Source organism: Pleurodeles waltl, chromosome 3_1 (assembly GCF_031143425.1).
Source record: "Pleurodeles waltl isolate 20211129_DDA chromosome 3_1, aPleWal1.hap1.20221129, whole genome shotgun sequence".
In the NCBI taxonomy this organism is placed as follows: Eukaryota; Metazoa; Chordata; class Amphibia; order Caudata; family Salamandridae; genus Pleurodeles; species Pleurodeles waltl.
Window position 1 is genome coordinate 1714343208 of NC_090440.1, and position 26427 is coordinate 1714369634.

Here is a 26427-nt window from a genome sequence, read left to right on the forward strand (position 1 = left end):
AGATGCAGTGCCAACAAGGCATGCGGGAGGAAGTACAGGCGCAGTGCCAGAGGAATGCCAGGAAGGGAGGGGCGGGTATTGTAAGGCATGGTATTGCGGTGGCTTTGAGTGCCACGAGGTCATCAAAATTTGAATAATAGAGTGCCAGAGTGGCATCTGGAAGAAGGTACAGGTGCAGTGCTCGGAGCATGGAGGCATTAAAAGAGGGCAGGTGCAGGCGTATCGGCAAACGACGTAAGGGGGCGCATGTGGTGGGAGTGGTTGGTCAGATTTAGAAGGATGGGAGATGGGGTGCCAGAGGGACGGCTGGAAGCAAGTGGCACAGAGGCAGTGCCAGGGGCACAGAGGGAAGTAGGGTAGGTGCAGTGGGAGGGGTGGGTTAGGAGAAAGGCAGATTCAGTGGAAGGGGGTTTTAGAAAGAGGGCAGATGCAGTGCCAGGGGGACAGCTGGAAGCGAATGGCACAGAGGGAGTGCCAGGGGCACAGAGTGAAGAAAGGCAGTTGTAATGAAAGGGGTTATTTAGGAGGAGGACAGGTGCAGCTCTTCAGGGACGCCTGAAAGCCGACGGGCAGAGCGGGAGTGCCAGGGGCACAGAGTGAAGCAGAGCAGGTGCACTGGGACCGGCGCAGGGAGGAAGAGGGCAGGGGCAGCGACAGGCGCAGGGGTGGAGGCCAGTCGCCGCATCGGGCACGCATCACCTTCATATGCGCTATGTCATGGAGGTACAAAGTGTTCGTGGCGCAGAGTCTACGGTGCACTCTCTGGCCCTGGTCCCGGGAACACAGGGTGGGGCGGGCGCGGCCGCAGTGGCAGCGCACCTGCATCGGGAGTCAAACAATCCAGGCGCGCCCTCTGTCGGCCCGTGCGCTCCTGTACACAAGTGAGCAGCTGGAGCCCGCGAGGGGCGATTACAATACAGTGCAATAGTTCCAGGAGCCCAGGGCGGCCACAAACACTTCACCAGGCCCTCACGTCTAAACTCCCCCCCGCCCCCTGTCCGGCTCTCACCAGCCTTTGCAAGATAGCGCTTTGATACCCCTCCTCCTTAATAGCGTCTTGGTGGCTTCTCCCCTGGGATAGCCCTTGTCCTCCTCCACACCCCTCCCTTCACACGTCCCTCCACCCCCGGCTTCCTTTCCCCTCACACTTTTAGCTCGCACAGCTGACAGCGCCTATTTTAACAGCCTCCGATTTTCTAATTTTAGATGTGCCCTCCTGGAAGGGGTGGCGGGAGGGGGCAGAAGAGGACTCGAAGAGAAGTCTGGGCGCGCTGCTATGATCCTGCTCCGACCCCCACCACTATGGTCTGTCCTACCTATAATCTTCCCTCCCCTCCTCGAGGTCTCTTACATTATCCCTTTCTCCCGTCCGCGCTGCAGAGCCTGCACGGCCCGGGTCCTCTGGGTTAGCAGGAGGCACAGGTCGGGACTACTCTCCTCTGCGTGTAAAAACCGGGAGGCACTTGTTGGGAAACCCCTCTCCTTGCAGAGCTGAGACTCTTCTGAAGAACCGAGACCCATTTTCAGGGAATAAACCCCCTGTGAAGAGCAGACACCCCGTTCAGGGCTGAGTCCCCTGTGCAGAGCTCGAACCCCTGTGCAGCGCTCAGACCCCTGTGCAGCGCTCGGTCCCCTGTGCAGCGCTGGAATCCCTGTGCATAGGTGGGACACTTGTGCAGAACCGAGACTCATTTTTTAGGGAAGAAACTCCCTGTGGAGAGCAGATACCCCTGTGCTGAGCTGACACACTTGAAGCGCTCGAATCCTCGTGAAGCGCTGAGACCTCTGTGCAGAGCTGAGAACACTGTGAAGCGCTGAGACCTCTGTGCAGAGCTGAGACCCCTGTGAGGCGCTCGAACCCCTGTGGAGCGCTAAGACCTCTGTGCAGCGCTGAGACCTTTGTTCATAGGTGCGACCCCTGTGCAGCGCTCGAACCTCTGTGCAGCGCTCAGACCCCTGAGCAGATCTCAGACCCCTGTACACCGTTGAGACCCATGTGCAGAACTGAGACCACTGTGCAGCTCTGGAACCCCATGTGCAGAGCTGACACCCGGTGTGCAAGCAGGAGCCCCATAATAAAGGGCAGCACCCGCACACTGCCCTGACACTCCGCATTGGCTCTGGCGCGCTGGGCTGCACCTGCCGCCTCCGCACACCCGGAGTCCCTTCGCGCCGCCGGAGTTTCCTGCTGATCTGGTGAGTCCCCGGGTCTGCGAGGACTGCGGTTCCCGCTCCTCTTGATGGGTCTCTCGCCTCTGCGCACCCCCTGCCTGCGATAGGAGCTCCTGCACCCGCTCACCGGCACGACGGTCACTGCCTGGACCATGGCTCTGGAGCTGGCCAGCATCCCCGGGCATCTCCTCTGCCTCCTCATAGGTAGGTGATAAAAAGAGCGTTGTAATACCCGCCAACGGACGGCGCTTAGAAGCGGCTGTGCGCGCTATGAAAACTAGCGATCAACTTGGGGGAAGGAGTTGCGACTACCTCAAGGCGCTCCTCAATGTGGCGGTAAATGGGGGATTCCTGCTGGTGACGGGACAACCTCTGCAGCCACCGGAGCCGCTTTACTTGTGGGGATGAGGTCTGCAAGGGGGAGAACCAAGCGATCACGTAGGGAGGGTCCAGGACACCCTGGGATGTCAGTGGAGATGGAGATGGAGGAAGACGCGAGTAATTCCCGCCGCTCTTCCTTGCACGTCTGTTTCCTTGGGCATCCTACCTACAGGTGTCGGCTTTCCGTGCCACGCTTAAAGTAGCGCTGCGTTTAGTGAGCCCTGCGCCTTACACTTTGCACAAGTACCCATTTTATGGTCTTCATATTGTTGAATCAGCCGAAGTTACAAAGCTGCAATGTTTCTAAACAATCTACCAATCAGCATCTATACAAGCGTGATTTTACTGCTTAGAGCACCGGTACAATGTGTACTTTTTATACTGTTGCCATCAAGCGTACGGTCGTCTAAGCGCTTTGCAAGAAGGAATTATAAATGGATTGTGAAAAGCTTGAATTTGAAGCACTGTTACTTAGAACTGTGGATGGAGATCACCATTGCTTCTTAGCGAGGATGAAAGGCTGGGCCATATTTTCGGAGCGAGAGTGAAATAAGTGTGCCATATTGTGGCAGAAAACCTGAAAACCAATTACATGATATAGAGAGGGGTACGGCTGTTTCACAGTGTCGTAGCGAGAGTGAAAGGCCGCGCGTTAATGGAGAAAGGAGAGTGAATGGCTGTACCTCTGTGTCAAAGTGGGTCAAAGTCTGTTCTGTGGTACTGAAGCGAGAGTCAAATTGTGGCTTGTAACCGGAGGGAGTGGCAAAGACATTGCCGAAGTGCACTATAGTCATATATGTGCGAATGCTTTCTTACATGCAAAATTAATTAAGATGCGCGTTACTTTTAAAAAAAATGTCGGGCTAAGAGTGAAAGGCTTTTTCATGGTACTGGGTCAATCTGAAAAAAAGTGAAAAGCTTTTAAGTGGAGTGAACTGGCAGCTAAATTGTAACAGAGTAAAAGGGGTACTATAGCATAGGGCGTGAGGGTAAAAGGCTGTTTCATTGAGTGGGAGAAAGAGTGAAAGACCGGTCCATGAGGTCTCGTGCCACTGTAGGCTGGGGGCCCCCCTGGAGCTCGCCGTTCCCCCGCACCGCGAGGGCTGCGGGGGTCTTTGTTACACTCCTGAGCACCGGAGCGAGAGTGAAGGGTTGCCCCATGAAGTCGGAGAGCGAGCGAGTGAAAGACTTATCCACGCATTGGAGGAAAGTGTGAAACACTGCCCCTTAGAACCGAGTTAAAGGCTGCTCCACGGAAGCGAGCGAGAGTGCAAGGCACACCACATCATCGGGGCGAGAGTGAAAGCCTGCCCCATGGAGTGGGAGAGATAGTGAAAGGCTCTTCAGCGGAGTGCAAGTGAGAGCCCAGTGCTGCTCCACGGCACCTGAACGAGCGCGAAAGGCTGTTCCGTGGAGTGGGAGACAGAGTGATGATGCACCGTGGGCGGAGGAGAGAGTGGGAGACAGAGTGAAATGATGCTCCGTGGGCGGAGGAGGGAGCGAAAGGCTGTTCCGTGGAGTGGGCGACAGAATGAAATGATGTTCCGTGGGCGGAGGAGAGTGAAAGGCTGTTCCGTGGAGTGGGAGACTGAGTGAAATGATGCTCCGTGAGTAGAGGAGAGAGTGAAAGGCTGTTCCGTGGAGTAGGAGACAGAGTGAAATGATGCTCCATGAGTAGAGGAGAGAGTGAAAGGCTGCCCGTAGTGCCGGAATGAAAAGCTTTCCACGGGTTGATAGTGAAAGTTGAAGACTGCCCCACAGCTTAGGAGCGAGAGGTTGTTTCGTGGAGTGGGAGGCAGTGAAAAGCTGTTCTGTGACGAGTGGGAGAGAATGAAAAGCTGTCGCGGGGGGCGGGAGAGAGTGGAAGGCTGTTAAAGGCGTAGGGGAGAGGGTGAAAAGTTGTCCCATGTGAAAGGCGAGAGATTTAAAGTCTGCTCCATGGGGCGGGGAGAGAGTGAGAGGCTGCCTCATAGTGTCGAAGTGAAAGGATGTCGCACAGGGTGCGAGTAGGAATACAAGCCTGCAACATAGCTTTGGAGTGAGAGTGAAAGGCCGTCCCACCGTGGAGTGAGAGAGCGAGCGACAGGCTGCTATTAGGACTGGGAGAGACAGTGAAAGGCTGGTCCACTGAGTGCGAGTGAGTACAGGCTGCGCTGTAGCATCGACTGAGAGTGAAAGGCCGTCCTGTGGAGTGAGAGAGAGTGTGAGAGACCGTTCCATGGAGTGAGGAAAAGGGATGCCCCATTGTGCCAGGGTGAAAGGCTGGTACACGGGGGACGAGTGAGACTACAAGGTTGCTCCGTGGCATCGGAGTGACAGCGAAAGGCTGTCTCTAGGGTGACCACCTGGCATGGAGGCAAATTCTGGACACTTACTGTAAAAATTAAGGAAAACGGGTCAAAATGCAGGACAAAAGTTCAGGAAAAAAGGGCAATTTGAGGGACACATCAGAGTAGGTCAAGCAATAATGTAAGAGTATGTAAATAGAAGAACAAGTCAAACTAGATGTATGTCCTTTGGTTTGTATAATATGTAATAGTATAGAGCAAACATTCACATCTAATTGGCCTGCTTTAAAGATTAAAAAGCAGCAAACGTGCACACTAAGCGAAATTTCACAGCCGACGCAAGGGGCAGTTGCCACGTGTTTCTGTTACCTCGAGGGATAGCACCTGAAGCAGGGCTGTGTTGATGAATGTGGATTTCCAGCTCATATGCAGTTAGTAGAGTAATTACTGAGTCAGTGTTTAGATCAAGTTTGAGGAAGATACTGCATATGCATGGGTACTGAGTCATTGTTTAGATCAAGTTTGAGGGAGATACTGCATATGTATGAGTGTGCATATTTCATTAAGATGTTTCTGATAAAACTAGTGCAGAATTTCAGTCAAACTCCCCTCCCTGCCATTGTCTCGGGTGGTAGATCCAAGGTCTTGTACAAGCGCTGGCATAGCCAACAATTTTGGCATTCACAATTGAGTACTGATAAAAACAACGAAACGCCTGCTGCAGTGGAAAAAAAGTATAATACAATTACTTTGCGTAAACAGTGTATAGATGAGATTCAGAAATAAGGGGCATATTTACAGGCCCTAGCACCTCCTTGCGCTGCCTTAGCATAATTTTTTTTACGCTAGGGTGGTGTCAAGGAGGCCTTTTCCCCGAGCCAGATTTACAAGCGGCACAATGCAGGCATTGCGACAATTTGTAATCTCTTGCGCCACATCATGCCTGTAGCAGGCATAATGTATGCAAGGGGGTGTTTCCCTTTTAGGAGGCCCAGAAAAATGGCGCAGTGAAATTTACGAGATTTCACTGTGCCATTTTTCCCATCATTTTCAATGCCTGCCCAAGGCTGGTGTTAAAGTGATGCTCCCATTGTTTTCAATTAGCCTCCCTAGGCATTGCTGGACTAGTGCCATCATACTGCTCTACAGTAGTGTCAAAAATGTTGACCCTATGTACTAATGTGCTCCATAGTGCGATGTATTGTAAATACAGTGCTACCACAGTGACTTTAGGGGGCACAAGAAACGTGGCGCATCATAGCTGATGAGCCACTTTCTTGTAAATATGCCTTTAAAAGTTTATGATAGTGAATACCTTTCAGAAGTAAAATAGTCTCTCATGCGGATCTATCCAGTCACCCACCCATCCATCCTTCTATATATCAATCCTTGTATCCAACATTGATCCATCCATTTGTTCATCCATGCATCCACACAGATCATCCAACCACCTATCTGTCCATCAATCCAAGCACCCATCATTCATCCATTCATTTATCAAGCCAGTCATGAACCCATTAAGATCCATTCATCCACCCTGAACTATCCATCATCCAAGTACTGGCACATCCATCCTTCAGTGTATCCATCCATACAACCATCAAGATCCATCCATCCATCCATCGATTTACCAAGATCCATCCACCCATTTGTCTGTCCATCTATCAGTCCACCCAAGTACCTGTTGTCTGTCCATTCATTGATTTATCCAACCATTGTGCCCAACAAGAAAAATCTATCCACCCACCAAGATCCATTGCTCCACCTAGATTGTTCCATCAACCCAAGCACTCATCCATCCTTCTGTGTATTCATTCTTGCACCAAAATCCATCAATCGACCCATCAGTCCATCCAAACACATATTGTCCATCTATTTATCCTTCCATGCACCCTGCAAGATCTATCCATCCACTAACCGGCCAAGATCAATCCATCAAGCCTGATCTTTTGGGCATCCACGCATTCATTAATCCCTTTACTGTATATCCACCTATGCACCCACCAAGATCCATCCTCCAGCCATCTGTCCATCCATCAATCCACCCACCAAGATACATCAATTTACACATGTCATCCATCCAAGCACCCATCCATCAATCCATTCTAGCACCCATCTTCCATCCATCTATTCACTACGTCACCCAGCAAGATCCATCAATCCACCAAAATCCATCCATCCACCTTGATCAGTTCATCATTGAAACACCCACACATCCATTGTTCCACCTACCTATTCTTACACCAACCAATATCCATCTATCCATCCTTCCACCAAGGTCCTTCCATTTACTCGTATTAATTCATCCACGCTTCCAAGCACCTATTCTGTCCATCCATCCATAAATGTATCCATCCATCCATCTGGCTTTCCATTCACACATTTACTCATACATCCATCAATGCACTGATCCATCCATTATCCCTGCCAATGCAACTATCAAATCAGTCATCCTCCAATTTATACCCTTTCCATTCGTGCCCACACTTTCCACCCATTAATAGATCCACCTACTTATTAATCTATTCTTCTGCTTACCCATGTATTTATCAATCCCAACACATATCCACCTCAAACAGTAGTAATATAAACATTACAACGTTCATGTTAATGAAAACCTGCAAATATAAGTAAGCATCTTAGTGCCATACCACATGAAATGAAAACAGTAAAAAAAAATACATAGGAAGTGCATAATAATTAAAATAGGGAAAAAGACCGCACAAGCAACAGGCTTCAGCTTTTAATAATATCTCTGTATTCCATTCAGTGCTCAATAACAGTTGAGGCTGCACTGGAAGCCAGTTCAAACGTTGGTTCTGATCAGGTTAGAATCACGTGTGATAACTGCAAAAGTAACAGTGTTGAAATTATGGACAAATGCTGCCCGTTATCAAATCAATAACGGACATCAGGCTGAAATTATGGACATTCCATGTAATTTACGGACAGGTGGTCACTGCAGCTGTCTGATGCAGTGTGAGAGTTAAAGGCAGTTACAAATAGTGGGAGAGAGAGTGAAAGCAGGGGCGCAGCTTGTTCAATAAGATTTCGGGGGAAGGAGGTTGTGAGCTTCAGACTTTCCGACAATCAGGCTGGCATATAATGTTTAAGTATATTATACGACAAGCAGTGTGTACGGGAGGGGCGCAAGGGCAGTCAAAAGCCAGAGGAATGTGGAGCAATAGGGGTGCTAAGTGAGGGAAACACAATATTTTGTAAAATACCCAATATTTTTGATGACTTTAAAAACTGAGAGGGAGAGTGTGTGTGCGTTTTTGTCAGAATGTATGTAAAAAATCCTGGTGAAATCTGGCAGACTTCTCACCATATTCACTGAAGCATCTGTACCCAACTAATTATCAGAAAATCCATTTAATGGGGGATCTAGCACCCCCCAAAGCTACGCCCCTGAGTGAAAGACCGTTAGTGCAAGGCTGCTCCGTAGCATCGAAGTGAGAGTGAAATGCCGTGCCCTGGAGAGGAGGGGCGAGTGAAAGGCTGTTATAAGGCGTAGGGAAGAATGTGAAAAGATGTCCCATGTGAAGGGACAGACATTTAAAGTCTGTTCCCTGGGGCGGGAGAGAGAGTGAAAGGCTGCCCAGTAGTTCAGGCATGAAATCTTCTTCTTGCACGGGGTCCGACTGAGAGCACGAGGCTGCTCAGTGGGGTGAGGGTGAGAATGGAAAGCAGAGGGTAGCTTAATCACTGAGATTCCTGGGGTGGCGGAAGATGCAGGGGTGTTATTATGAATCTCAAATTTCTCATCTAAGTGAGCAGTGGGCCACAGGGTGGAGGGCTGACACAGCAAAAGTTTGGGATTATCTGTTCCCATGAGAAGCAGGGTCAGCACTGAATTGCATTAGTTGGGCCGCTGTCTAGACTGGCACTGGCACAGAGAGCAATAAAAGATGGTTGGAATGCTATCCCGCGCGATTGCCACTGGTCAGACTATTTGCAAGCATTTGTCTCATCACTTTTTGGGTGTTTGCTTGCCAGTGGTATTCTTGGAAACCTGAGCGCGGCCCAGCTCTCTGAGCTTACTGCTGCCAGTGTTTGGGAATTTGAAAAAGTAGCACATTTTCACCCATTCAAAGGGATACATCTGTTAGTGTGGATTCACTACTTTTTTTGGAAAACTGGTTATTATATATATTTAAGTTCTCAATCCAAAAAATGAACCAGTTAAAAACTCTTAGTGAAAGGAGAACAACGAGAACAAAATGGCACAGACATTGCAGACTGGACTCAGGGCCACCGGACCCAACTACCAAGATAAGAATTCAGTTATATGGGGGGGTGTAACACTCTATCCATCCCCCTGAAGCTACACCCCTGATGAGAAGATGGGGTGGGGGAGAGAGAAAAGTCAACTATGGAATGACAGCAAAAAACAGAGTTTGGAGTGGGTGGTATGTGTGGGACACAGCATGCCCTTCTTTCATTTGCCAGAACAGTTCCTTTACTTTTTCTTAAAAGACAGCCATTGTTAATAATGACAGTTGAGATGCCTCAGCTGAAGTGGAAGGGAAGGAGCCTTCTGTGCTGTGAAGCCAGGGAGGGACAGGCAGCTAAACAAGAAACCCGACTTCTCACCAGGTTGCCTGCTGCCTCAGGGAAATGCAAATTTGGGCAAAGGGTTAATCCTTAAGGCTGCTTGTAAGCCATGTAGGCTTTAATTGAAGGAGTTCACCTGAAGCTTCGTGAGGATAAAGGTGTGCTCTTTTTGAGAGGTACTGCTTGGGAGTCAACAGCTGAGCTGTTCAGTGAATGCTTTTAATGGGCAAATATAAACGTTTGCACTAGGTTTAATCTGCATATTACTGAAATCTGTTTAGGAAGCACTTTTTCCCTTAAACCTTAATATTTTCATGCATTTTGTGGCTGCCTATTTTATACAGTTTTTACTGCAAGTTGAACATTACAACTTACATATTTACAGTGCTCTCTGTCATAGGCAGGGGCCTCATAGCACTAAAAATATACCCCATTGTTCCTGGTTGCAACATCTAGGATTCAATTTGGTGGCTCATTAGTTAATCACACACAGATATCGCAGTGACACATCAACCAGCAGAGCTTTCAAAAGTAAAATAGGGCATTTCCCATTGATAAGTTTAACTTGCATTTACTTTTTAATTTATGGTGTGCATCATTTTATGTACAGTTATCTGAAGGTAACAGACCAACCAAATAGTCACCAAATATTGTGTTCTCTTTAGCCACACCTTTGACCCCGCCCCTCACTGACACCCCCCATTGCAAACAGGATTGCAGTTCCCAAACTTCTTCTTATAGAACTTCAAACACTGGTGAAATCAGTGCCTTAAATCAGTGGCGTAACACAAGCCACCGCAGCCCCTGTTGTGGGTTGGAGAGGCCCTGAACTCTTGGAGGCCCCCTCAGCAAAAGTGATGGTGGTGGGCTGGGGAACGGGGGACTCCTCCATGTACGTTTGCAGGGGGCCCACTCAAGTTTTGTTACTTCACTCCTTTAAAAGGGCAGGTACTGTCTGGTACTGAGTACCTGAACTCCTTTAATGTTAAAAGGAAAGTACCTGCACATCTCAGCACAGCTTTAGTACATTTAATGAGAGAGTACTGGGACTTCTCAGGTGCAAACAGGTACTCTAAAGAGTAAGTACCTGCACTTCTATATTTCCATTTAAAGCTCTGGGTGAAAAGCTGCCTACGGAGGTCATTGACAACAGAAGACTCATAGCTTCCAAGTGAAAGAAAATAATGTTCTGTAGTGACCGAAGGAAAGTCTATTCTGCTGGGTGGAGTGAGAGAAAAGGCCGTTCCATACTACTGGAGAGAAGTGCAGTTTATTGGGGTGGGAGCGAAAGGCTACTTCATAGTGCCAAAGGATGATCAGTGCAAGAGTACGATGTGGTTTGCGGTGGCAGTGAGTCTACTGCCTACAGGTGGTGGTGAGGCACCATTCCCCTTTATTCTCAGTTCATGATTACAATGTGGTTTTCCCTGCGCTGGTCCGCGCTCTGCACTACTCGGGTAAACAGAAAAAGAGTGTTTAATGCCTCCTTTGTAAGGTCGAATCAGGGCAGGGCTTCAAGAAGGCCGGTCCCTCTGAGTTCAGACCTGGCAGTAATTAAAAATGGACATTGAAATGGCCCATATGGGGCCCTGTAGTTATGTCCTGAACTTTAATGGCATAAACACTGATCGCTTTCTAAACATTGAATGTAAAAACATTTCGGTAATCCATGTCAGCGATTTAGTTCCTGATTATTATTTTACATGTTTTACTTAATCTTGTATTCCCTAAGAATGTTTGCTCTTTACAGGATGTTTTGTTTCTGTACTTTTTCCTTTGTACCATGTTACTCTTGTATAGTGCATACTTTGAACTGAGTCGCCTCTGGTTATTTACAAAAAGGGCACGGCTAAAAGCTAAAAGCTCTTGAGTTGAGTCTGAAGGCGTTTCGCATTTCTCACGGTGGCTTTCAGTGGCTCAAAAACGTGTTTAGAATATATTTTCATCCAATCCTTGGTCTCTTTTCAGAGCACACAGAGCAGAGGTTACATATTCCAACTACAGTTGTGATTCTGTGCACATGTTTGAAGGAGGTATACAGTTATCAACATGTCCACAAGATGAAAGTAAAAGAAAATACAATGCTCACATGTGCGTTGCGTTTTTGAGGGCTGGTGAAGTGAAGGAGATGTGATGATGTGCATTGAGGAGAGAGAGCAAGAAGGGTGCTATGGAGAGAAGAGCAGAGGTGTAGCATAGGCAGATGGCTGTAATATGGAGAGAAAAAGGGTGTAAATGTCTAAATAAGTGAACACACCAGGATTGGTTGAGACACTCTGAAGACCACCACCCCTTCCAAAGGCCTTAGTAAGGTTTAAGTCAGCCTAATATTTTCAGAATTAAAACATTTTAAATATCATTGTTTACACAAAAATCATTGTTGTTACTCACTTATCTTAAAAAGCTAACAACAGCCATTGACAAAGCCAATAGTCCTGACTTGTTTTAGATGTATGTACATTTTATTTCATATCAGATGCCATAACAGAAAGTTCAGTGAGGCACCAAAATACTGCTGGATGGCACATTATTGTAAATCACAGATATTTAGTTTATATGCTTAAGTCACGCCTTTAATTACTTAGCCCACACCCCTTTTAGAACGCCCTCCACCCCATTTTTTCCATCTTACTTAAAGCCCTGGTCTGGGGTGTTACCAACTTGGCTAAAAATGAGAGTGAACTCTGGCAACAGCCTTGGTGCCCTTCACAGTGGCAGGAAGAAAGCAGGGGCTGTGGCAAAAGTAGCAGGAAAAGGTGCCTTTGTAAGCACCTTAGAGCAGGACTTTGGTCAAGCTTTAGAGGATTTGAAGGCCACATTGAGGCCGATTTTGGGGTCTGGGAGAAATTACGTGCACACTCCACATTAATAAACCGGCTAGGACAGTGACTTTGGGCTAGACCTCGTAGAATTCAAACACTACTTTATTGCATCCAGGACTTTGTAAGTGGCGAGGAACCAGTGCGAAGGAAACAAATACAAACCAATTGATTGTGGAAGACAGCTCGGGTTGTTTTTACTTAACAGTAAAAACATGTCAGGGAAAAATCATGTGACTTTAAAATGAATTGTGAAATACATTTGAAACATTTCTTTACATTCATAATTAGTACCATTGTTTACATCATACTCACTGAATACCTTTTTATTTGAGAGAACCATAACCATTCTTTTTTAGTGTTTTCACAGTTTTACCCCCTGTCTCTAAGAAGGAGGACACTCAGTAACTGCCTTAGTGCTCTAACTTCCTCCAAACACCTTAGAGTGAAGTTCCTGGACCCCTGCCACAGGACCCTACGCCACTTTCTGTGGGATGTAGGCAGTGGCACAACGAAACTGCAGGGGAGCCCAACAACGAACATGGAGGAGGCCCACCTCTAGACTCACTCAGGCCACGTGATGTGTTGAGAGACCTCTGGAGGTCAGGCCCTCCTGTACGACGTGGGTTATGGGGGGCTTTGTTACACTACAGGCTATAAGAGGTGTATTCATTGGAGCATGAAAAACACCCTCCCCCAGCCCACATCTGATGGGAACTTCAGATGAACCAATATCTGATCTCTTCTGTAATGCAATGATAATACACTTGAAACATCCCAGTTGTGAGTCTGCTGTTAATCCGTGGACCAGCAACTGAGACACGTGGACACCTACTTACCTTCAGGAGACACCTCAAGACTTGGCTGTTCGAGCAGTAGCAGCCCCCCTCCCCTCAGCACCTTGGGACCCTCCCGGGTGAGTAGTGTGCTTTACAAATGCCTTGATTGATTGACACGAAAAATGAAAACGCCAGGGGTGACTCCTCCATTAGGGCAGAGGAGCGTCATCCCCCGCCAGCATCAGCAGCTGCAAACCTTTTAACAAAAAACAATAATAAACCGTGTTTATTATTGTTTTTGATAAAAGGGGTGGGACCACGGTGGTGACAAGCAGTGAGCACTCCCCCATCAGAGTGCAAGTGTGTTTGGCCGGCTGTCTCGAACCAGCCAAACACACATGCGCAGTAGGCTCTCTGCAGCCTAACAACACAGTTGCTGCGCTGGAGAGAACTTGCAAAGGCCCACAATCTACCTGGGAGTGCCCTGGCTGGGCTGGTAGCCAATCCTGACGCTGCTTTGATCTGGGAGCCTCTGCCTGCAACCTGGAGCTATGTGGGACAGAGGAGTGGTGTGGCGGCAACAGAGGAGGTAAGTGTTTTTTTTTTAATATTATTTTTTATTTAATTTTTATTTATCTCCCCCACGCACTACCCCACCCCTTCTGCTTGCCGTAAGCTGCAACTGGAAAATGCACCACAGCATGAGAAAATCCCCAATCAAACCCATCCTCTATCTCCAAAGAAGCATTGGCAGAGCCAATAGGTCTTGCCTACGAGAGTATGATCGGCTGTGGCAATGTGTTTTAGCCATGTTGCACACCAGGGAGGCTGCTGTTCAGCATGACTAAAATGTATTGGCATGGTGTTGGGTGGGGTAGATCGGAGTGGGGTAGATTGGGGTAGAGTGGTTTGGGGTAGATTTGAGTGGTGATACATTGTGGTAGAATAAAGTGGGTTAGTGCGGGGGTAGATTATAGTGGGGTAGATTGGGGTAGAGTTGGGTACATTGGAGTGGGGTAGATTGTGGTGGAGTAGAGTGGGGTAGATTGTTGTGGGGGAGTGGGGTCAATTGGAGTAGAGTGGAGTGGGGTAGATTGAGTGGAGCGAAGTAGACATGGTGGATTTGAGTAGCATAGTTTATGGTAGATTGGAGTGGGGTAGACTGGGGCAGATTGGAGTGGGGTAGATTGGGGTGGAATGGGTTAGAAAGGAATTGGCTAGATTGGGTGGATTAGAGTATGGATGGATTTAGGCCCAGATCTGTGACTGGGGGTGAGTGTTTACATTGTTCAGCACTCGTCCATCATCCTTTTGTTTTGCTAAAGTTGCCCTAAGTGGGAAGGGTATGCCCAGACGTGGGTCCCTTGCTCACTGTGCCACTGGATTCAAGCTAGCCTGGCTGATGAAGGGTGAAACCCTGAAACCGGTCCCAGGGTTTCCAGTCTAGGGAGGACCTGGCTTGGCAGTTCGGGCTGGACTGTTCCCATGAGGAACAGGGTCAAGACTGATTTGCATATGGCTGGGTCCAAACTGGGGTGGCATGGTGAGAAAAAGAACGATGGATTAAACCCAGATCTGTGACTGGGGGTGAGTGTTTGCATTGTTCAGCACTCCGTCCATCATCTTTTTGTTTTGCTAAAGTTGCCCTAAGTGAGAAGGGTATGCCCAAACGTGGGTCCCTTGCTCACTGTGCCACTGGATTCAAGCTAGCCTGGCTGATGAAGGGTGAAACCCCGAAACCGGTCCCAGGATGCTTGTTTCCAGTCCGGGGAAGACCTGGCCTGGCAGTTCGGGCTGGGCTGTTCCCATGGGGAACAGGGTCAAGACTGATTTGCATATGTCTGGGTCCAAACTGGAATGGCATGGGCAGCAAAAAAACGATGGATTTAGGCCCAGATCTCTGCCCAGATCTCTGTACCAGGGGTGAATGATTGACATTGTTCAGCATTCCGTCCATCACTTGTTCTTTTTGCATTTGTTACACATTTAACACATTATGACAGCTTGAAAGCACATTCACTTACATGAGTTGGCATTAGCATACAAGGGCCGCCACTGTGCAAACAGACCATTTTTAATTGCAGGTTTAGGGACTCAGATAAGCCACCACAAGACAGAGATATTTGTTTTTTTGCAAGAAGATAACGGGGAGTCTCTTGCTCACTTTAAGGATTAAACATGATTATGAATACCTTGGTTCCGGTCAATCAGTGCTTTCTGGGAGGTGTAGTCTTGCTTCGGTCCAGCTAAACCACGACTAACGCACATGAATATAATGATGTGTAAAAGCAAAAATCTGGTTTGCATAAATTGTGTCATGGTGACATGAGATCATATGATGACCCTACTGAAACCTGTCTATAGAATTCTAGTGCCCTTCTAACAGAAATCCGCCGTCACGTTTTAAGCAAAGGCATTGGTTTTCTATCACCAAAGCTTTTTACAAAATAGGCAGGATATTGTGTTAGTCAGTCGAAAAGTACAGTTAAAAAAACCTTTGTATACTGTCATGTAGTCATGTCACAGTAGTGGGAAAAAAATTGAGAGGACAAGCAGCAAAATGGATACAGAGCGTCAAGGGTGCAGGCAGATGACTGACAGCCCACAGCAGCAGAGTGCGTCCGTGGCTCGAGGGCTGGGTGGGTTCAGGCCCTGCTGCCATCCAGGGACGGGTGGTCAGACCGGTTCCACTACAGGGGTTTGAGTGCGTTCAGCAGGCAAGGGAAGGAGGGTCAAAAGGAGGCTCTTATCCACCTCTGGCACCAAAACTAAACATTGTTTGGTAGGAAAAAGCAAACACAAAAGTTTTAAGTTATTGTTGATTAAGCTTTTTATTTGGAAAAAGGCACAAGCATTCTTTGGACAACAAATATAAAACAATTCCACTAGAAAATCAGTCAAGAAAAAATTGGTCTTTTAGATTCTCATTCTAATTTCTTATATTCCCATGATGATCAGACCCCAACTAGGGGAAAAGAAGAGATTGCGCCGGAATCAGGATTACAATTTCCTACACAATATTTGACAGATAAAACCTATTTATATGCGTGCAGAAAAAAGTCTGTAATGTTCCGATTTTCACACAAAGATCACCTGATCGCTTCTCCGTCCAAACTATGCCTGCTCAGTACTTGTCATGTAAAGAGCTGACAGGCTGCAATTCAAATTATGTAGCAATCACTCCTGGAAAAATGGTGCCATTAAACATACGGCGTGAAGCAGAGTTGTTTGATGACTTGGAAAGATACACTAGCCCCCGCGTTTCTTAAGATCGCCTCCTCAGCGCATGCCTGAAGTCGAGCTCTCTAAAAAAGAAACTACTTAGATAAACAAGTGTGGAGGGTGGGAGGGAGACGGGGGTCTGCAACACGGTCAATTGGTGGGTGGAGATGATTACAAAACAGCAATTTAGAGAAGGGGAGAAAATGTGGCGTACTGGCCAGAATTGCCGACTTTGGATTTAGGAACAGGGTTCGTGTCTCAGCATCCTGGGATTCTGGGCAAATTACTCTTTTTAATGGCTATGCGATATAGGTAACTGTAAAAAAAAAACATTTGCAATGCAATGGGTCTGGCATTTGCTCGAGCTAGAGCTATTAGCTTTGTAAACGCCTAACAGGACTTTTCTTGCCACATAACTTGAAAATCAAAAGTAAAACAGTTTAACACAAACGAGCCAATTGACAGTGCCATGGCCGCCATGAGCATCAGCGATAAGGAGAGACAAGAAAAGGAAAAAGACGTTCGCTCGCAGTCAAACTTATCTGCAAAAGTGCAATTAGCCATGTAACACAGGCAATAACCAGTAACAAAACCTCCCCAAGTAGGGACAAAAGTAAACCAGTTACCAATGTCATCAAAGTATTTTTGAAGGGCAAGCCCACGAATGGTGATGGGCGTGAGGTAGGAGTTGTTAAAAGCCCAGATACATACTGACACGCCGGAAAAGCAACACATGCATGCTGTTATGCTGGACCTAATAAAGTGTTGGTGGGAGTGGAATGAAACACTAAAGTGAAAGAAAATCTGCTCTTTTGCAGGCTGGACCTAAACACCACATGTGAGTCTGTCATACAACCTTTTAGCGTCAACTGCAAAACGCTCCGTCCCTGGTGTAATCTTTTTTGGGCTTTTAACCACGCTCATGTCATGCCCATCCGTTTGGTTGGTTTGTGGGCTTCTCTTTTAAAATTACCTTGGTTTCATTAGTGAAAGGCAAGCATAGGTCATGCCTCTTCCGGTGTGTAGCCCCCCTGGGGCGCACTGGCCAACTACTGAAAACATATGAGGATCCATGTTTTCCATACGGTTTCTGCACTCTTTTTTCTCTTTATTTCATAGGCAGCGCGATCTTGCTGGGCAGAAGTCGAGCACTTTGCATGACATCGACCCTGTTACATGGATATTTGCACTTTTGCCGGTTACATAGATAATTGCACTTTTGCGGTTACATGGATAATTGCACTTTTGCCCATCAATTTCACTGCAAGCGGACTTCTGTTTCCTTTTGTGTCTTTGCTTTGCGCTCATGGTGCTGTGGGCTCGCTTATGTGAAACTGTTTTACTTTTTAGTTTATGTGGCTAGAAAAGTCCGTTTAGGAGTTTACAACGCTAATAGCTTTAACTCGAGCAAACGCAAGATGCATTGCATTGCAAATGCTTGTGAAATAGATCCTATCCGAGTCTCTCTGTTTTATAAGGCCCTAGTCTGCTGAGTAAAAACTAAACAAATGAAGATGTTTACCTTTACATGAGGATGGTGCCCCTCAGGAAGGCACTGTGCTGTACACAGTTCAGAGGTCCTTTTTCTGGCTGAGGAGGAAGTGGTATAAAACATGTTCTTCAGGGAAGCGTGTTATAAACAGAAAATGTTTGAGCGTTTTTCACACACAAATGCAATGAACATATCAGGCCGCGGACTCAGCACCAAGTCACCACCTAAAATACACCAGAGTCCATATACCGCTACATAGAATCTACTACATTGAAATGAGCTCCTCTGAGAGATTACCACTGCAGGGATTACCACTCCTGAGGTTACCACTACTGTGATTACTACCTCTGAGATTACCAGTGCAAAGATTACCTCTGCTGAGATTACCACCTTAGAAATTACCACTGCAGCGATTACCACTGCTGAGATTACCATTACTGTGATTACTATCTTTTAGATGACCACTGCAGGGATTATCACATCTGAATTACCACTATTGTGGTTACTACCTGTGAGAGTACCACTGCAGGGATTACCACTGCTGTGATTACTACCTCTGAGAGTACCACTTTAGGGATTACCACTGCTCTGAGTACCTCTACTGTGATTACTTCCTCTGAGATTACCACTGTAGGGATTACCACTGCTGAATTATCACTACTGTGATTACTGCCTCTGAGAGTATCACTGCAGGGATTACCACTGCTGAGATTACAAATACTGTGATTAATAAATCTGAGATTACCACGGCTGCTATTACCACTACTGTGATTACTACCTCTGAGATTATCCCTGTAGGGGTTACCACTGCTGAGGTTACTACTACTGTAATTACTACCTCTGAGATTACCAGTGCAGGGATTACCTCTGCTGAGAATACCACTACTGGGATTACTACCTCTGAGATAACCACTGCTGAGATTACCGCTGATGTGATTACTACCACTGAGATGACCACTACTGATATTACCACTACTGTGATTACTACCTCTGGGATTACCACTGAAGAGATTACCACTGCAGAGATTACCACTACTGTGATTACCACTACTGTGATTACTACTGCTGAGATTACCACTGCATGGATTACCACTTCTGAGATTACCATTACATTGAGTAAAATAGATTCAAGAGTAATTGTACTGACTCTATGCTAACCTACCCCTTAAAATGAAACCTTTTTTTTTAACTACCCACCAGCCTATCTTTATGGCCATACAGTGCCCTCTCCTTAATCCGGCGGGGGTGCCAGTGGGCCCACCAGTACATATTTTGGAGGACCAGGACTCTTCCACTCTGTCCCATGGTGGTCCTATTCTTTACAATGCATGGGCCCGCCCTGTCCATTACTCCCACCCAGGCCCAGGCATAGCCATGACTGTAGCATTCTCAAGTGGCAGGGACACCAAGTGCTTCATTTTCCTGTATCCATTCTTATGTTAAACCATTCTGTGCCCAGGCAAAGACATCCTTTCATTTTCATAAAATAATATTTTGTACCCTGTAGCAAGTCCAGCATTTCAGGATTTTTATTGAGTATTTCCCTGTTCTTTGTCCATGTACACAAGCATGCTATCAGTTTTAGGTGGACCAGCCCCTTTGATATTTTAGTAGATGCTGCTTTGTTTCACTCTTTGCCTTTTTTTCGGCAGAGCACTAACAATGCGTTCCACATGTTCTAGACCTGCTTCTGCTTCATGAAGGGTGTTTGGGAAAAGGCAGCTGCGTTTACTTTTTCACATCCTGTCTCTCTGCAGTTCTAAATTGCCGGGTACCTCATTCACTTTAACTCACATTCTCTCACTTGCTCATCAGCCCTCCTACTCAGGGGCGTAGCTTCAGGGGGGTATTTGGGGTGTTAGATCCCCACTAATAAATGTATATTCTGATAAATTGTTGGATACAGGTGCTTTCAGTTGAGTATGGTGAATTGTCTGTCGGGTTTCACCTGGGATTTATGCAAACACACACTGACAAAGCACACACACTCTCTCTCATCTCTGTTTTGAAAGCCCCCAAAAATTGGCATTATTTTACAAAATATTATGTTCCTCTCACTTATTAATCATACCAATTTGCACTGCTCTCTCTTTCCACTGCCGCTTAAGCCACTCTCATGCGATCTGCTTGTCATATGATGTATTTTAACACTATATGCCAGCCAGGGGTGGCTCCTGTAGGGGTAAGTCTGTGGGGCAGGGGCACAACAACATAAAGGAATAAAAAATAAAAAAAATAAACTCTCCTCCGCCACAGCCTTACCGCTCTTCTGGCTCCTGCTCTACTTGCTGCAGGCACAGGCTCCCAACCTCCCCAGGGACCAATTCTGATGCTGCTCTCGTATGAGAGCAGCGGTAGGATTGGCTGGAGTGCCCAGGCTTGGCGCTTCGAGGCAGAGAGGGAGTCTCTGCCTTCTCTCTCTAACCCGGCATCACAGTGCCGAGTTGGACAGAGCCCAGTGTGCATGTATGTTTGGCCAGCCTGAGACGGCTAGCAAAACATACATCCGCACTGAGGTGACTGCTGTGCACTCCCCCTCCGTCCCCGTCGTTGCACATGGCCCCGCCCTCTGGAAAACAAAAACGATAATAAACACTGTTTATTATCATTTAAGATTTTCATTTTGCAGCTCCTGCTGCTGGCAGGGGGGTAGGGCGACACTCCTCTGTCATAGTCGAGTGGACTTCTGTTTCCTTTTGTGTGTTTGCTTTGCGCTCATGGTGGCCGTCGGCTTGCTTATGTGAAACTGTTTTACTTTTCAGTTTATGTGGCAAGAAAAGTCCAATTAGGAGTTTACAACGCTAAGAGCTTTAACGCGAGTAGACACGAGATCCATTGCAGTGCAAATGCTTATTTCTCCCTGAGTCTAGTGCACAGCTGGAGTTGAACGCAGCAATGGCAGCCCCTGCAGGAGCAGTGTTTAAAGACAAGTGTAGGGAGACCGAGGAATGACCTGTATGTAGACTGCTCGATGCCCCTCTCTGTAGTCAGCGCCTTGGGCCAGGGCCCAGCTCTCCCATACTAAAGACCAGCCCTGACCAGCACACACAGGTGAAGGAAAGAGGCACATTTCTGTTTATCTGGGGTTTTTAAATCACTTCCTAAGATGCCCCGCTCCAGTGATGGAATCCAGCGGAAACAGATTCCACCACCAGAAGTAGCATTTCTGCCAAGCCATCTTGAGCCTCGCCTGGGCATGGGGATGCACTCTCCTGGTGGTGTGGAATGCACTCGGTGCTGGGGCATTAAAGACTTCTATGTTCTCACGTCTCAGCTGAGGAATGAACTGATCTTCTCCATCCACACGATTCAAAGTGGCATCAATTTTGGCAAAAGTCATGAAAGTAATTGCTGCCTAATGAAAGCAGAAACATCACCTATTCCACCCCGTTGTGTGTTGCTCCAGGGATTGCTATTCTTTTGAGTTTTGCTGCTATTGGACCCCCACGCCCCCCACCATGAGACCGTTTCTTTATTTGCTTGTTTATTTATTTATATCTTTTATAAAGTGGTATGTGTTACCTTTCCATGACTTTAGAGCTTCAGAAGAGACAAACGAGTACAGACTGATAGAGTGAGTGAGGGGATGTTCATGCCCAGACAGATAAGGTAAAATGTGATTACCTCTGTCTGATAGTCTTGGATCAAAACCCCTGATGTACATCGTTTATTTAGCTCATTTTTTAGGAGATTCCTGACTGGGTTGTGGTGTGGCTTTGACAGGGTGTTCCAAAATGCAAGTAATAAAATAAAATTCTAGCCTCAACCCATCACCTATCAGGGAGTTCAGCTTTAGGGTTGCATCACCTCGGGGACCTTGTCGGACCCTCATGGCACAACTTCTTTGTCTTGTAATAGAAGAGCCACCCTGACCCAGAAGCTGACACTTCCTATAAGAAAGTCACCAAGCAATGCAGGCTTCCAGGAAAATCTGTCACGCAAAGAGAGTATGCGATTACCTAGGTTTAGCCTGTATAATTTAGTCCTTATTTGTCTTCTGAGTTATTGACACAGGTAGAACTCCTTACTTGTGTATGTAGGAGTTCTGAATATATGAATTCTCTATGAGTGAGTTATGAATTTTATTCCCTCTGAAATTATGTAGCAGATAGCTGGTGTGTCCCGATTACCTTCCCCATTCTACTTCAGCAACTATTACTTGACTTTTATTCTGACAAGACTCCAGCGCTCAAGCTAGTGGGAACTCATGTTAAACGGTAACCTAAACAGTTCGAACTATAGGTAAGTCGACATAAAAGACAAGAGGAAGTAGTGTAAAACTAGTGATGGTGGGCTAGGTAATAACTGATTACCTTTCACTGTTATCTGGAGCTGCTTATATTTAGCATCGTGCGCGAGTAGCACGTTCATGGGTGTTGACTTGGTATGGGATTGATGTGACAGTTGTTTCCGTTTCAAAATCAGTTTCCGAAAAAAATCGCGGGCACATTTAGAGACATTCTATCCCACACTGTTGGGTATACTTTATTGTTGTCACATGGATGAATGTATTGTGGTTCTATTTTCGTCTAAGAAATCTTCACACCTGACTACCTCTCACTACATCCAGGATGCGAGGTCCACTTGAATGTCTTCAATAACCAGATTTATCATTGCCGCGTTTAACCTATGAGTGGAACAGCACATCAGGAAAAAATAGGGAATGTGAGATGGATACATACATTGTTTTATTTACCAAGAGATAGATATCAAATACAGGTCTACTAAAAACTACACGTAGTTCATTAATATAACAGGAGAGGTAAGCCGCAGATGCTAAATGTTCATAGAGAATGCGTGGTTAGTTCCAGTGTTGATAGTGTGGATACCTACTGTCGGTTACTGCGTGTTAATCAAAGTGAAGCAACTCAGTTAAATAATGTAACAAGCGGTATAACAAATACAGACTCCAACTAGGGCCTCTCTTTCTGCAAGGACGTGGTTGGAGCACGGCTATGGTCATTGGTTCAGGATGTTGCCTCTACCATTGGATAGGATGTGATGTGGCGTATGTTGGCATGTTATGTTGAACCCTTTTCGTATGGAGCAGAGTGAGCCCTTTTGCAGCAGTTTTTTTATTATTATTGTTTATTCAGTCTAGATTTAGACCATTAAAATACAATAAAACAATCATACATAGCAATAATAAAAGCTCATGTCCATCATTCAAAGATGCCATACAATTTAAGCTAAAAATGCATCTATAAAAACTATTAAAACCATAGCTACTCGCATAAAAACGATCCTAATAAAAAGAAGAAGAAAAATTAAAACACCAGCAATATACAATATGGTGTACTATAAGAATATAGAAATGGTTGTTAAAACAATACTTTTGTGGCTAAATTATGTAAACAATTATTAAAATAATCCACAATTTTGGACTGCATTCAATGCCAATTAAACTGCACTATAGATACAAAGATTAGCAATATCACCAGAACCCTTGGGTTAATAATAGTTAAAGGTAAAATATGCATTCCAAAAATCATATCCTAAAGCCCCCCAGTGAACCTGAGATATTTAAAATCCACACACTGCTTAGGTAAAATTCCCCATCAGAGTTGAAATACATGACACATCAAAAGCCTAAAATCTGCTAGACTTGTCCAAGTAAATCTAGTTGGAGTCCCCATCCATAAGCTATAGAATACCAATGCAACTCAGAGCCCCGAAGCTAGGGTGAACCTATGACGGATGGACCAGGCTACAGACAGATATTTGGTGACTGAGCTTACTACCAGCGTAGATGGGTTATATTTGCATATTCTGAAAGCATTCGCTCGGTCCTGCAAAAGTAAAACTTTGTACAAAGGGATGATCCACCTCCCGCTAGGGCTCTTATAAAGGGGACAGAAGAACAACACATGCTCGGGTGTTTTCTTGCATCGGTGACAATTTATGCATCTATCAGTCGTGGGATTACTTGTCGACCAATGGGCTGTAAAACTGTTAACAGGTAAACTGCCATATCTTAGCTGGAGGAATAAGGCGCGGGCATGTGCAGGTATAGGGAGGTCCATGTAATTCTCAGGCCGGGGTTCATGTTTAATCTGCAGAAACTCTGCAGTTAACCGGCCTACCCCATTGCTGTGGAAAAGCTCATAGTTAATTTTCCCCCAGTACCTCCCTTTAACAAATTGTCTAGCCTTAGCAGGGATCAACTCGGGGTACTTCCAATAGTGAGGAAAACCTAACTTATCCCAGGCGGATTTAATCTCCCTCAACCATAGGATTTTTTCCCAACCCTGCAGGGATGTTATGAGATCTCTTATTGCCGCCCTAAATGGTTCAAGTTCATCAGTTTTCCATATTCGAATCCAGTATAAAAGCGGTCTCAGACCCGCTGTGTCTTTAATACTATTTAAACCTAGATCGAATCTGAGAGGGATCATAGGTGTGCCCTTCCCTAACCTGGATACAAAATATCCAGTTGTCTGTAGGAACCCCAGGGTTCCGCTCCATACAGGGCCGCAGCACGGATTTGGACTTTATAAATCTCAGAGATTGGATTCAACGGGGGACTCACTGCAGCTCTGGTCTTGCGTTCTAGTGCCCCACCTCTTTGGCTTATAATGAGTGCCCCTTTTCTGATAGCTGCCTCCCATCTGCCAGAATCCGTTAGCCTAATGCCCAAATAATCATACTCTGAGACTCTTCTCTGAGACTCTTTCCAGAGAAATTGAATGCATTACTATTTTTGCACATGATCTCTTTCTCGAGGCACTAAATATCATAAATTTTGTTTTCTTGACATTAACATCCAGCCCATAATTCTACAGAAAACACAGAATTGATTAACCAAATTTTGGATTCCCATTGGTGATTTAGCTAGCAGGATAGTGTCATCCGCATAAAGCAGACACGGTATTTTCTTCCCAGCCAGCTTGGGCGAGTCATTGGTGCAATTCTCTAAATATTGAATACAATTGTTTATGTATAGGAGGAAGAGGGTAGGGGCTAGAACACAACCTTGTCTGACTCCTCTTTTGATGGCTACTGGGTCTGTCAACTTGCCATCCTTACCACACCTTATTTGTGCATAAGTATTCTCGTGCAATCGAACAATGAGTTTCAAAAGACCTTTTGGAACGCCCATATTGGATAGTGTCAACCATAACAAGTTCCTGGGGACCAAATCAAATGCAGCTCTGAGGTCAATGAAAACCACATACAGATTCCCCCCCCGCGGTCCACATTCTTCCATTTGACTGCTAGGAACCTCAGGGCTTGATCTATGGTACTAACTGTGGGTCTAAACCCTGCCTTTAGATCAGAGATAGCTTCGGACTCTGAAATCCATTCGCCAAGATGGAACAGAACTTGCTTCGCAAACATTTTTTGGGAGTTGTCAAGTAAACATATCAGACGGGAGTTGGCAGGGTCACTGGGACTACCTTTTTTGAAGAGGTGGACTATCTTGGCTCCTTTCCAAGAGCGTGGGACAGGAGCTCCTGCCGCAACTGCATTGCAGACTAGGTTTAAGTAAGGGGCCCATATGTCAGGTCTTGTCTTGTATAGGTCACCAGGGATCTTATCAGGACCTGGGGCCTTTCCCCAATTCAATGAAATTATTGCAGCTTTAGTTTCTGCTAGAGTGAATTTAATTGGGGTGGCCCCAGCAGTCAAGCTGTCATCAAGGTTCCTAAAGGTAGCTTTGGGTGTCTCTTCATATAATCGACCAAAGTGCTCAGCCCACACTGCGGAGAGGATTGAGGTACCAGGCAGGGGGGATGAGTCTCCACTGTCATCTGCTATCAATTTCCAGAACCTGGAAATATCATTTACTTTTGCAGTCTCCAGGATAGCTACCCATCTAGACTCCTCCCAGCTCCTGCACGCCCTACAACATTCCTGTTTGTAATCCTTCCTTGCTTGTTTTATATGCTCTGCGTGACCCCCTCTCAGGGCTCTCAATAACTTATGTTGGGCTTCCCTTCATGTGTTGCTAAACCACCCTGCGCTTCTTTCTAGATTTACTAACAATCCCTTTAGTGAAAAAATACTTTAAAGAGTTAAACAGTTCAGTATGAGCTGCTAAAAGCCCATCGCCGTCCTCTGAATACAAAAGCATATGCTCCATTTGGTCTGCTAATAAACTATATATTGATGTAAGGGAACCAAGAGAGGTATTGACAGACTCCCATTTAACATTACATCTGTTGTTTGTCAGAGCAAGCTGTTGTGCATGTGCCTTGGGGTGGGGAACTTCAAGCGAAGGCAGCAGACCCCTGGTCGATAAAATCAGTGGATCGTGGTCACTTTCTTCGTGATCTAGCACCCTCATGTCAATCATGTGAACCCACAATCGGATGTCAAATAAAATGTAATCAATCTGACTCCTGTGAACTCCACGCCTAAAAGTATGGTGAGAGTTAACATCTGAGCGGGAGCGACTATTGAAAGCTCAAAGACCATGTGTTAGTGTAATGTCTACAACTTGATGAGCTATTCTATTCATCCTGGGTCTTTTACTCGACACTAGTTGGGGGATGCCCCAATAGGCATCCTCTTCTTTATATAATTCTTGGGCCAGATGATAGGGCTCAAAGGTAATGTTAAAGTCCCCTACAATTAAGATGAAATGGGAGGAAATATTGCTATGAAGAAAGCTATCCAATATGGTAAGAGCGTTAGACTCATAATTACTGCCCGCACTCCTGTTGTAGATGTTAATTATTAGAAGAGGTCTCTCCTTAAGGGTAGATACTATTAAG

General features: G+C 46.1%; 1 protein-coding gene across 1 annotated transcript in view; it reads left to right on the top strand.

The window, feature by feature from the left end:
• The first annotated feature begins 1144 nt into the window (after positions 1 to 1144).
• Positions 1145 to 26427, top strand: part of RAMP1 (receptor activity modifying protein 1) — a 482304-nt gene continuing 457021 nt past the window's right edge. Inside the window, exon 1 of the mRNA XM_069225613.1 lies at positions 1145 to 2376. Coding sequence (XP_069081714.1) covers positions 2325 to 2376 — 52 coding nt within the window. The 5' untranslated portion in view covers positions 1145 to 2324. The remainder of the gene's footprint in view (positions 2377 to 26427) is intronic.